The 12210-nt window shown below is 45.1% G+C and overlaps 1 protein-coding gene across 5 annotated transcripts in view; it reads left to right on the top strand.

Annotated features, from left to right (window-relative positions):
- Positions 1-286: 286 nt before the first annotated feature.
- Positions 287-12210, top strand: part of Ddhd1 (DDHD domain containing 1) — a 79156-nt gene continuing 67232 nt past the window's right edge. For 2 of the 5 annotated variants that reach the window (XM_041634097.1, XM_041634098.1), the window contains exon 1: positions 290-1341. In XM_041634097.1, coding sequence (XP_041490031.1) covers positions 552-1341 — 790 coding nt within the window. In that variant the 5' untranslated portion in view covers positions 290-551. Of the gene's footprint in view, positions 1342-12210 lie in introns of all 5 variants that reach the window. The other 3 variants (XR_005972536.1, XM_041634096.1, XM_041634099.1) reach the window with 3 other exon arrangements.

Raw genomic sequence — 12210 nt, 5'->3', positions numbered from 1 at the left:
TTGGGGAAGGGCCAGGCCAGGTGACCGAGCAGGTCCTGCAGAGGCTGAAAGCGAGCCTAAAGCCCGGAACGTGAGCGAGCAACTTCCAAGGCCCCTCCGGGGATACAGCTGAATCAGCCTCTGGGCTCACGACCCAAATGTGTAAAGATGAGTGGGAGGAAGCCTCATTCCAGCTGGCATCCGGGAGCGTGGGAGCGAGGGGGAAAGCCATGGCGCCGGGAGCGAGGAGCGGCACCGAGGCCGAGACGGCGGTGACCCCGTGCGACCCCCACTTCAGGCGGAGACACCACCGAGCACGCTAACCCAGCGGCTTCGGGCCTTCCGGGGAGGTGCGCGCGGCCGGGGGCGGGGCCTCCCTCGGGCCCCGCCCACGCAGGGGTGCGTAACAATGGGGCGGGCCTCGGAACGGCGCTGCAGCGGCCGGGGGCCCTGCGGGGAGGCGGAGTCGCCTCGGCCGCAGCTGCTGCCCAGCTCGGGGATTTGAAAGATTATAAACTCCGGGCGGAGAGGGCGGCGGCGTCGGATGCGCGTGTGGCGGAAGCGCCGCCGGCATGAACTACCCGGGCCGCGGCGCCCCGCGGAGCCCCGAGCGTAACGGCCGCGGCGGCGGCGCCTGGGAGCTGGGCTCGGACGCGGCGGGCTCGTTCGGCGGCGGCGGCTGCTGCTTCGAGCACCAGCCGGGAGACGGGGTGCCGCTGGCGCTGCTGCACGCCGAGCCGCTGCACCTGGCGCCGGGCACCGACGACTTGAGCCACCTTGCCCTGGACTCGTGCCTCAGCGACGAGAACTACGACTTCAGCTCGGCCGAGTCGGGCTCATCGCTGCGCTACTACAGCGAGGGCGAGAGCGCTGGCGGCCGCAGCTCGTCTTCGCCTCCGCCGCCCCTGGTCGCCCCGAACTCGGGGGGCGGCGGGGCGGCCGGAGGGGGCCCCGGGGACAGAAAGCGCGCCCGGCCCGGCAACGCCGCAGCCCGGCACCGCTACGAGGTAGTGACGGAGCTGGGCCCGGAGGAGGTTCGCTGGTTCTACAAGGAGGACAAGAAGACCTGGAAGCCCTTCATCGGCTACGACTCTCTGCGCATCGAGCTCGCCTTCCGGACCCTGCTGCAGACTACGGGCGCCCGTACTCGGGCGGAGGGCCGCGATGGAGACCCGGTGTGCGGCCCGGCCTCCAGCTCCGGGGAGGAAGACGACGAGGACCGCGCCTGCGGCTTCTGCCCGCGCGCAGCGGGGCCCGAGCCCGAGATGGAGGAGCTGGTGACCATTGAGCCGGTGTGCGTGCGCGGAGGCCTCTACGAAGTGGACGTCACTCAAGGAGAGTGCTACCCGGTGTACTGGAACCGTAAGTGGCTGGCTAGGGGCGGGCCGGCTACTGCGCGCGCTGGACCGGGTTAGGGACTCGGTTGCCCCGCGATGTCTGCCTCCCTCTGGTCGGGTGAAGATGCAGATTATGCGTCGGCAGGTGAAGGGTAAAAGAGCAGATGGCAGCGCCCAAGCTGCCAAGGGGGTGGAGGGTCAGGAGGAGAGGATCCCGCCGGGGATGGCGCCTCCTGGGTGAGCCGAGGGCTGCTGCCATCCTCTGGAGGGGATCCAGGAGCGGATCCCCAATCCGGTAGCTTTAGTTTCTTGACCCTACCAGTGTCCACCTGGGTATCTGATTCGGTCTCGTTTCTCCTGAAGCACTGGTGATTTAAACAGTATGTCCTGTAGTGAGTGGGAAGGTTAAGAGTGCCTGCTTGAGAATCGACAGTTCAGAGACCCGGGAAGCAAAAAGCCCTGGCGGGAAAGGAGAGCAAGGGTGTGTTATTCCCCAGGGTTTGTTGGCAGAAGAGGAAAGAACGGCAGGCTTTGGGATGTGGGTCCATGCCTTCCGTGTGGAATGCTTGTGTATCTGTTAGGTCCTGTTTATATATTTTTACTTCTGCTTCTTAACCTGGGTTGTTTTCTCATCCGTTAAATGGGACTGTTGTAAAGGTCTGAACAGTGTTTAGACAAAACGGGTAGGTTTAAAATCAGAGTAAGGAGAAAGGCAATCCAGAAATATCTGCCTTAGCATGCAGTGCATATTCATGTAATGTATTATTAATAATATGATCACATATGATATATAATAATAGAGGTTGTTGTCCATCAATAATGTGTAACATACAGTATTAACTGTACATGATTTATTGAATTAGTGCCCTAATTCAAATATCCTTCCTGATCTTTAGGCCTTCCATATATTTTATTTTATTCTGACATATTAATAATGTGTATTGATGGCTTAGCTTCCTTTCAATGTATTTAGTGACTTCTGGGCAGAGTCCACCACCTTTATCTTTGTATTCATAAAACCTAGCGTGATAGGTACTCAGTGACTTATTACTGGTATTGAATGGCACCGGTGATTTTGATAATGCCAAAGCATGCGAACATTAAGTGCAAGTTACTAAGATGGCAAATTCAGCACATGCCAAATCAGGTAAGAGTAGCATAGCAGAATTTCTTGCTAGTCTTGATGACGATAAAGGTATTGGGTACTAGACCCTGTTATGTCACCCCTTGATTATAAGCTCACTGAGGATAAGGAGCCCTTGCTTTCGTTCATTCATTTGCATATTTACTTAGTTAGCGTAGTGTTCCTGTGCACATTATTAGGAAAACCTATCTTTCAGAGGCTTCCCATTTCTCTTTTTAGTGATCCAGACATTCACCGTGGCTCCTCCCTGCAAATAGAAGCTCAGAGCTTAGTGGACTCAGAAAGGATGAGAATACAGAGCTTCTTCCGAAGGGGAACTGGAAACTAGAAGCCCCATCTCACCCTTATCTTAGCCTGAATTATGCTTACGCGCTTCAGTGCCTTATTGTTCACAAAGCAATTGTGACAGTTGTCATTTCACTGACAGCAGGTTGCCATGGACTTTCGGCATTTGAGGAAGTAGCTAATGAACTTGACCAAGGTCACTCAGCTAGAAAGTGGTGCCACAATATGAGCATCTCTCTAATCAGGAGGGAACACTGACTGGACAGTCTCATCTGAGTCCAGAGGTTGACTTTAGTCAGGTGGAGGAAGCGAGGGTGTTAGGGAAAGGGCTTCCTCCCATTTGGGGCCAGCGTGAGGCCCAAGGACACACAGACCGGAAGCTGCACACCAGGTGAAGAAGTAGGCTTCACCTCTGGGGCTCAGACATCCAGTATGGGTTTGGATTTGACCACCCCAGAGGTGTAAGGCGTGTGAGTGGCTGAGTGGCACACTGAGTTTGGACTTTATCCTAAGAGTCACTAAAGGTGCTGTATCAGTTAGGTGTGGGTAGTGCCGGTTGGAGGAGAGAAAACAGCTCATCGTATGTTACATTGTTAATCAGTTGGGCAGTGGTGAAGACAGACAAAAGCCTGGAGGTCATGTGGACTTAGGCCTCTCCAGTTTTCTTTCCTATGGCAATTATTATTTGGCCAATTATGGCTTATAAATTACTTGTTGTAATTAGTATAGAAAAACAACTCTTTACTTTTCATTTTAGTATTTTCTGATCATCTCTTTACAGTATACAGCCCTGTGGGTGTTCATCTTACAGTCTAGAGTGAAAACGCAAAAGCAGTCTTCCCGGTGTCCTGTTAAGTTTCCACGTCGCAAAGTCCCCTGTAACTTTACTTGAATGGTTTCCTGAGCTTCTGTGTGTTATAATCATTTTCACACCTTTGGAGAGTTCATCCCCAGTATGTTGGCCTCATCCTTTCTTCAAATAATGGAGCTTAACAATACTGTCCAGCTCTTGGCCTTTGCCGTTGTTTGTTCCCTTATTTACCCTTGGGAAAATGAATGGTGGTAATGAAAGGTTTTTAAAAGAAAAAATTCAACAAGGTCCTCTTTAGTATGGTAGTATTGTCTATCTGTTGGCCATTTACGTTTCTGTGGCCTATTTTAACCCACTTTTTCTTGGCATTGGAGAGAATGAGCTAGCTCTGTCCAACAAAAGAAAGGTTCTTCTGAACTTTATTCACAGACAATATTTGAACCACTTGGGCATCTGTCAGTCAAACAGGAAAGAGCATTTGTCTTCTATAGATAGGACATCTACATAGATGGGGGGGACTAGCTGTAGGACATTTATTTCAGTTTATCATGTCTTTAGATGTTTTCATAACTGCATGTGGACACTGTAGATAAAAGCTGGTCATTGCTGAGTAAAGGCTAGGTGAACTCCCTTGTTCCTACAGTCACTTCTAAGCTGCTTGTTTTGAGAATTATCTGACATGTTAGAACGGTGCTTGGGCACACAGGACTAGATAGTAACTGCCAACTAACTGTACATGGATCTTAAGAAGCCGTTCACCCAACCAAGATTAATAATGTGACCTCTGAAAATTGTGTGCTCCAAGTGTCTTGTTGGCCTTGTCCTCTTCAGAGGTGACAAAATATTTGTAAAGAATATTGGCAAGAAAGTGACCAAAGAATTTAGTCACACGCAGGTGGGAAGACATCTGGAGCCAGGATGTTCCATGAGCTTAAAATAGTGTAACTGCTATTTCGTGACATTGATGTGTGTACAGTATACACTGGAGAGTGTATAATTTTTATTCACTGAGCAAATTGCTTAATTGGCCACATTTTTTTCTGTGACTGTGTGTTTTCCATAAACAGCTGCTAGCCACAGGTCCCTCACCCTCTGGCTCTAGTCACGGTGCTGGAGTTCTCAGCCGTTTACCCCGTCAAGTACTTTAGAAATTAGTCTGCTATCTTCAGGAATGTTAAAATGAAAGGGACATTACATTCCTGACAAAATAGGATTTTAAAAATTGGAGACTTTCCCTCAAATATGTACTTATTAATTTAGCATAAATGTAACCTATCCAAGCATGAATAGTAATCCTTTATGTGGCACAGTCGGTATCGTGAGAGAATGTAAAGAGTCCAAGGGGGTTCCAGGCACTTTTTCTTGTTCAGTTTCTATCTCCTAAACAGGATTGTAAGGGGTTTAGAGACCACCTATAATAGTAATATTATTAATACTAAAATGCCTATTTCTGAGAAAGTGCTGAAGAGTTTTCCCCAGTCACCCTTCCCAAATAGTTCAGATTAGAAAGAAGCCATGGGCACACATTTATAGACCCATCCCAGGCTGAGTTTGTTTCTAGTGCTTTGTAAGTCAATGAAGCAAGGCAGGATGCGGTTGGACCTGGCACTCCCCGATCACAGCCCATTTAAGACTTCTATTAGTCTTTGTTATTAGTTTTAAAAAAAAAATCTTGTTTTTATCATTTATTGGATTTACTGGGTTCACCTTGTTTCTGTATGGCTTGAATGTAATCGTGCATGTTATACCAGTGCTTTATCTAAATGTTGAGGATGAATCTTCGTCCTCTGCCAAGCCCTTCCTCTTTCTAAATGCCCTGCTTTATTATAAAAGACACTTTGTGCTCCTTCCTCTTCCAGAGTTGATTTCCTGGATCTTTTATTTCTCTATCAATGCCTGTGTTTTGTGTTTGGCTGAGGCCTTTTATGTCTGGAACCCTACAGCTGATCCCTTTTTGTAGAGAACAAGAAAAGACTGGATGTGCCGGCCAAGGCATCCTCTGAAAGTGATAGTTATTAAGGGGAGGGGAGGCGGAGGCATAGGGGAGGGAGGAAGACTGCAGGAATCCTGAGGCAGAGATTGCTGGCAGAAGAGGTTGGAAGTAGTGCTAAAAGCCGGGGGTAGGAAATCAGATCTAAGACCTTTATCTTTCCATGAGAGGATAGAGTTTAAACCTGTCATCAAGGAAAAGCAACAGCACTGATAAAAGGTAGAGCCAGACAGTCCTGGCTTTTTTTTTTTTTGTCATGGTACATTCCTAAAAAGGCAGAAGAGGGGACAGAATGTAATTATTATATGTAACCTGCATTTCTACTTTTAAAATATTTTTATTAGATTTACTCATTTCATGTGTGAGTGAGTATTTTGCCTGCAGGTATGTCTCTGAATCATGTCCGTGCTTGGTGCCCATAGACGTCAGAAGAAGGCGTCAGATTCCCCCTAGACCTGAAATTGCTGATGGGGTGACCCACTACGTGGGTGCTGGGTACCAAGCCCAGTTCTCTGGAAGAGCCATTGCTCTAGCCCCCCCTTGTACTCTTCTAGTATTGCATCTTTAGAGGGAAACTGTACCCGCAGAAAAAAAGTTAAATCACTGATGAATGGTCTATTGGGATGAAAAACACATACAGATGTTTCTAATATGGTAACATTAGGAGACAAGTGAAATTTAAGATAGGAAAAAGCTGGTATTGACTATGTCAGAGAACTTGGGACAAACAGAAGAAACAATACAATGGCAGCAGCAAATTTCTCTTTTATGCACTACTTTCCATTTCTATCAGATTGCCAAGAAGAATGAACTACATATACATTGTTTATCCTAACCTTGTTAAGATTAACAAGCTTAAGCTGCGTTGAGAAATCTTTATCATTGTTATTCTTCTATATTCAGATTAGCTCTTTTAAGTGACCAAAGGCCAACCCTTGGAAATTACATTTTATTGTTACTTCTTTATCCCAGAGATACCTGAGAATCCCAGAGAAATGTAAATTGCAGCGAAATGGCAGACGACATTTCTGAATGATTGTAAGCAAGCTCTTATGTGATTGATGTCATTCTTCCTGCTGTGCAAGTAGGAATCTGAGTTTCACGTCTCCCTTTGCTGTTTCATGGACCATTATTTCATATATTGATACAGACTCACCCTTGGCACGTTACACAGGACAGAGAACTAGATGGACTCTGCTAAAGCCTGAGGTTTCTGAGCCCTCTCCATGGAATGTGCTGCTCAGTGACTTCCGTGCACTGACGGCAGAACTGAAACAGGCCTCAGTCTCAGGATGAGGGTAGTTAGATGAGTCCCAGTATTGTGTCTTACATATTAAAAGTGGCCAACTTTCACTTCACATTTATTGACAGAATCCATTATTCTCATAGAATTGCTTTCGGCTAGGCCTAGCGTCGACCTGGTTTTCCTTCATACTTCTTCAGTAAAACCTGCATTTGTATGTGGAGTGTGTGCATGTGTGTGATGTGTGTGAGTGTGTGTGTGTAGGGCAGCCACCCGTGTTATCTTCCTGAATTGCTCAATACCTAATTTTAGACAGAAGTTTCTGTCTCACCACTTCCCAAATAACTGGCTCAGAGACTTAATATAAATTATAAATGCTTGACCAATAGCTCAGGCTTGTTACTAACTCTTACATTTTAAGTTAACCCATATTCCTTATTTACACTCTGCGGCGTGGCAGTATGTCCATCTCCTGCTCCTTCTGTGTCTGACTGGCAACTCTTCCTCCCAGCACTCTCCTAGTCTCGCTTTCCTGCCTAACATTCTTTTCAGCTATTGACCAGTCAGCTTCTTTAACCCATCACAGTGACATAAATTCACACAATTTAAAGGAATATTCCATAACACCTAATTTTTACATAATAATTTTATTCTTTGAGAATTTCATATATTATATACACTGTATTTTGGTCATATTCATCTTCTCTACATCCCAATGCCTTCCAGATACCCTCAGCATGTCCTTTTCCCAACTTCAGAGCCTGTTAGTGCCTCCCCTAAGCACATGGGTGAAGACCCTCCACTGGAGCATGGTCAACCTCCTAGTGGTCGCACTCCCAGAAGAAAAAGGACCCACTGTCCTAGCAGCCACGTATTACTGTTCCTTATTTTTTTTTAAAGATTTATTTATTATGTACACAACATAATGCCTCCATGTATGCCCACATGCCAGAGGATGGCGCCATTATAGATGGTTGTGAGCCACCATGTGGTTGCTGGGAATTGAACTCAGGACCTCTGGAAGAGCAGCCGGTGCTCTTAACCACTGAGCCATCTCTCAAGCCCCCTGTTTCTTATTTTTTTGAGACAAGGTTTCTCACTTATCCAGTACTTACCGGCTAGACTAGCTAGGCAGTAAGACCAGGGATCTGCCTGTCTCTTCCTCCCCAGTGCTGGGATTACAGGCATATGCTACTGTGTTCCACTTTGTATATGGGTGCAGGGATCTGAACTCAAATTCTTGTGTTTTCACTCAGGCAGGCATTTTACCAACTAAGCTATCCTGCCCCCCAAAATTTACACTTTAATATCCAGTATATTTAACTTTCCTCTAAGTTAGTTTATGATTTGGAAAACAAAGCCTTTGTTTTGATCGAAAAGATTACCCTTGGAAAGAGTCAACTTCAGAGTAAACCAGTTGGGCACCGAGCAATAAAGACAATAAATGTGACCTCTCAAATGTGTTTAGCAACACCTGCTAGACCCCTGGATAGTTGGCCATCCACTGTTGAAATAAGCCCTTGTTGTATACTTGGGCCTAAGTAAGACAAACATAATGTCCATCAATTAATGAATGGGGCTGAAGAGTTGTCTCAGCAGTTAAAAGCATTTACTGTTTTTGCAAAGGACCCAGGTTCAGTTCCTAGTGTACACATGGTAGCTCACAACCATCTCTAACTCATTTCCAGGGAATCTGATGGCCTCTTTTGGTTTCTGTATGCACCAGGCATGCACATGGTATGCGTACATACATACAGACAAAGCACTCATATGTAGAAAATAGTAAGACTTAATAAATTTATGAACAGATATTTGCCTTTCCTTTACTTTCTTGGTTCACAGCCAACCACTAGTACATTTTCTTATTTAAGATTAGTACAAGTCGCTCATGTTTTGCTCTTTGCCTTTCACTAGGGAAAAGAATGAGACACACTGTTGCAGTCATTGTCTCTGATGTACTGGGAATTAACCCTAGGGCCTCATACACGCCCTGTTACCCAGCTCTAGAGTATCTTTTTGGATATAGTCACAGGTGTGTGTGTGTGTGTGTTCATTCATTGTGTATGCACGCATGTGTTCATACATGTGGAGACAAGAGGACGTCTAGTGTCATTCCTCAGGCGCTGTCCACCTTGTTTTTTGAGACAGGATCACTCACTAGGACATGGAGGTGAGCTGGCTGGCCAAGTGAGCAGGGATTTGCCTGACTCCACACAAAGATCCATGAAAACTAAGTAAATAAAGCAGTAAACTGTATTGTCTATTGAACTTGTTTGGTGTGTAACCCTGCCTTGTGTATAGTGAATGTCCAACATCGTAAGGCAGGATGAACTTTTTGGAAGTTTGTCTGATCACCTGACAGGATTCCGTCTTAAAGAAAGACCTCCAGTTTAATCCAGGAAGATGCTAGGTCACATATACCAGTGGACCTAGCTTAGAACATTGGTTTTCAAATCTCCATCGCACTACAACTCTTGAGTTTCATTTCTAACATCTCCACCTCAGTTCTGACTGCCTTTTCTAGAGAAACAGCATTGTTTCTCTAGAGCCCCTGGAGCAAGTCTCTGTGACTGTAGGTAAGCTGCTCATCTCTGCCCTTTTTCTCCCATAGAATGAGAGCAGTGTTTCCGCCTCTTAGCACTGCAGTGGATGAGTGAAAACTCCCCATCTTCCTGCCATTCTCTCCCTCTAAATTTGTACACTACTTGACATTCTTGGCTTTCTTGATTGAGTCTCTTTCCTGATGTGACATTTTCTTTGCCAGTTGTTTTGATAATCACCCCTCAAGTAGACAGAGCCCTAGAGTCCCGGTAATTGTTGCCCGAACCTGAAAGAAGCTGTGGTTTTCACTTCACTGCCAGACCCCTGAAATTTCTGAGCTGTCTTGTCTCTCCCCCTCTTGGGCCTCAGAGAAGTGCTTCAGCTGGTCCCTTGCTCCCTGTGTGTCGGGTGGGGAGAGAGTTCTTATCCGTAGATAAAACCTGGATAGCTGACTCTGCCCCCAAACCCTGGCATGTCATCTCTACCACCTGCTGGGATTTTGAGAGAACATAAAACTTTAAGAAACCTGCCCAGTTGTCAGCTTGGGGGAAGCCAGTAGTAGTGCTGATTTTCTGCCATGTTGGAAAAGAAAAATGGCTCACACCGGTCCCTCTTACAGTGGAGCCCTCAGCCTAGAAACGTCGCAGGACTCCTTTAGTTGACATCTAGCCAAGCCAGCAGGCAATGACAGCAGTACCTAGCCTCTAGCAGACTATCTAACTTGAAATAGTCTTGACTCTATTCTTAAGAAGGGGTTGGACATCCCTTTATGATAAAGGCCTTGGAGAGGGCAGGGATACTAAACATAATAAAGGCAATATACAGCAAGCCAACAGCCAACATCAAACTAAATGGAGAGAAACTCCCAGCGATCCCACTGAAATCAGGAACAACACAAGGTTGTCCACTCTCTCCATATCTATTCAATATAGTTCTTGTGGCCCTAGCTAGAGCAATAAGACACCAAAAGAAGATCAAGGGGATACAAATTCGAAAAGAAGTCAAACTCTCACTGTTTGTTGATGATATGATAGTTTGCAAAAGTGATCCCAAAAATTCTACCAAGGAACTTGTACAACTCATAAACACTTTCAGTAATGTAGCAGGATACAAGATTAACTAAAAAAAAAAAAAAACAGTAGCTCTCCTGTACACAGATGATGAATGGGCTGAGAAAGAAATCAGAAACATCACTTTTCACAATAGCCACAATAGCATAAAATATCTCAGAGTAACTATAACCAAACAAGACTTGTATGACAAGAACTTTAAATCTTTGAATAAAGAAATTGAAGAAGACACCAGAAAATGGAAAGATCTGCCGTGCTCTTGGGTAGGTAGAATTAACATAGTAAAAATGGCAGTCCTACCAAAAGCAATCTACAGATTCAATGCAATGCCCATCAAAATTCAGGCAAAATTCTACACAGACCTCAAAAGAACAGTACTCAACTTCATATGGAAAAGCAAAAAACCCAGGATAGCCAAAACAATACTGTACAATAAAAGAACTTCTGGAGGCATCTCAATCCCTGACTTCAAACTCTACTACAGAGCTACAATACTGAAAACAGCCTGTTATTGGCATAAAAACAGACAGGAGGACCAATGGAATCAAATTGATGACCCAGATATTAATTTACACACCTTTGAACACCTGATTTTTGACAAAGAAGCAAAATATATCAAATGGAAAAAAAGAAAGCATATTCAATAAATGGTTCTAGTGTAACTGGATATCAACATGTAGAAGAATGAAAATAGATCCGTATCTATTATCATGCACAAAACTTAAGTCCAGATGGATCAAAGACCTCAACATAAAGCCAGTACACAAACCTCATAGAAGAGAAAGTGAGAAGTACACTTGAACGCATTGACACAGGAGACCGCTTCCTAAATATAACCCCAGTAACACAGACACTGAGAGAAACAATTATTAAATGGGCCCTCCTGAAACTGAGAAGCTTCCCTAAAGCAAAGGCCATGGTCAACAAGACAAAACAACAGCCTACAGAATGGGAAAAGATCTTCACCAACCCCACATCAGACAGAGGTCTGATCTCCAAAATATACAAAGAACTCAAGAAATTGGTCAGCAAAAGAGCACATAATACAATAAATTTAAAAAAAATGGGGTACAGACCTAAACAGAGAACTCTCAACAGGGGACTCTCAAATGGCTGAAATACACTTAAGGAAATGTTCAACATCCTTAGTCATCAGAGAAATGCAAATCAAAACAACTCTGAGATTCCATCTTACATCTGTAAGAATGGCCAAGATCAAAAACACTGATGGCAACTTATGCTGGAGAGGTTGTGGGGAAAAGGAAACACTTCTGCATTTCTGGTGGGAATGCAAGCTGGTACAAACCCTTTAAATGTCAGTGTGGTGATTTCTCAGAAAATTAGGAAACCACCTTCCTCAAGACCCAGTAATACCACTTTAATCGTGCCACAAGGACATGTGCTCAACTATGTTCATAGCATTATTGTTTGTCATAGCCAGAACCTGGAAACAGCCTAAATGCCCCATGAGTGAAGAATAGATAAGGAAAATGTGGTATATTTACACAATGGGAGTACTACACAGCAGAGAAAAATAACGACATCTTGAAATTTGTAGGCAGATGGATGGAGCTAGAAAACACCATTTTGAGTGAGGTAACCCAGTTACAGAAAGACAATTATCACATGTACTCACTCATAAGTGGTTTTTAAACTTAAAGCAAAGAAAGCCAGCCTACAAACCACAATCCCAGAGAACTTAGACAATAATGTGGACACTAAGAGAGGCTTACATAGATATAATCTACATGGAAAGTAGAAAGTAGAAAAAGACAAGATCTCCTGAGTAAATTGGGAGCATGGGAACCTT

Source organism: Microtus oregoni, unplaced genomic scaffold (assembly GCF_018167655.1).
Source record: "Microtus oregoni isolate MIOR12 unplaced genomic scaffold, Mior012 000045F_ref0000178, whole genome shotgun sequence".
NCBI classification, from domain to species: domain Eukaryota; kingdom Metazoa; phylum Chordata; class Mammalia; order Rodentia; family Cricetidae; genus Microtus; species Microtus oregoni.
Note: the sequence above shows the minus strand (reverse complement) of the source record. Positions and strands in the feature narration are given on the sequence as shown.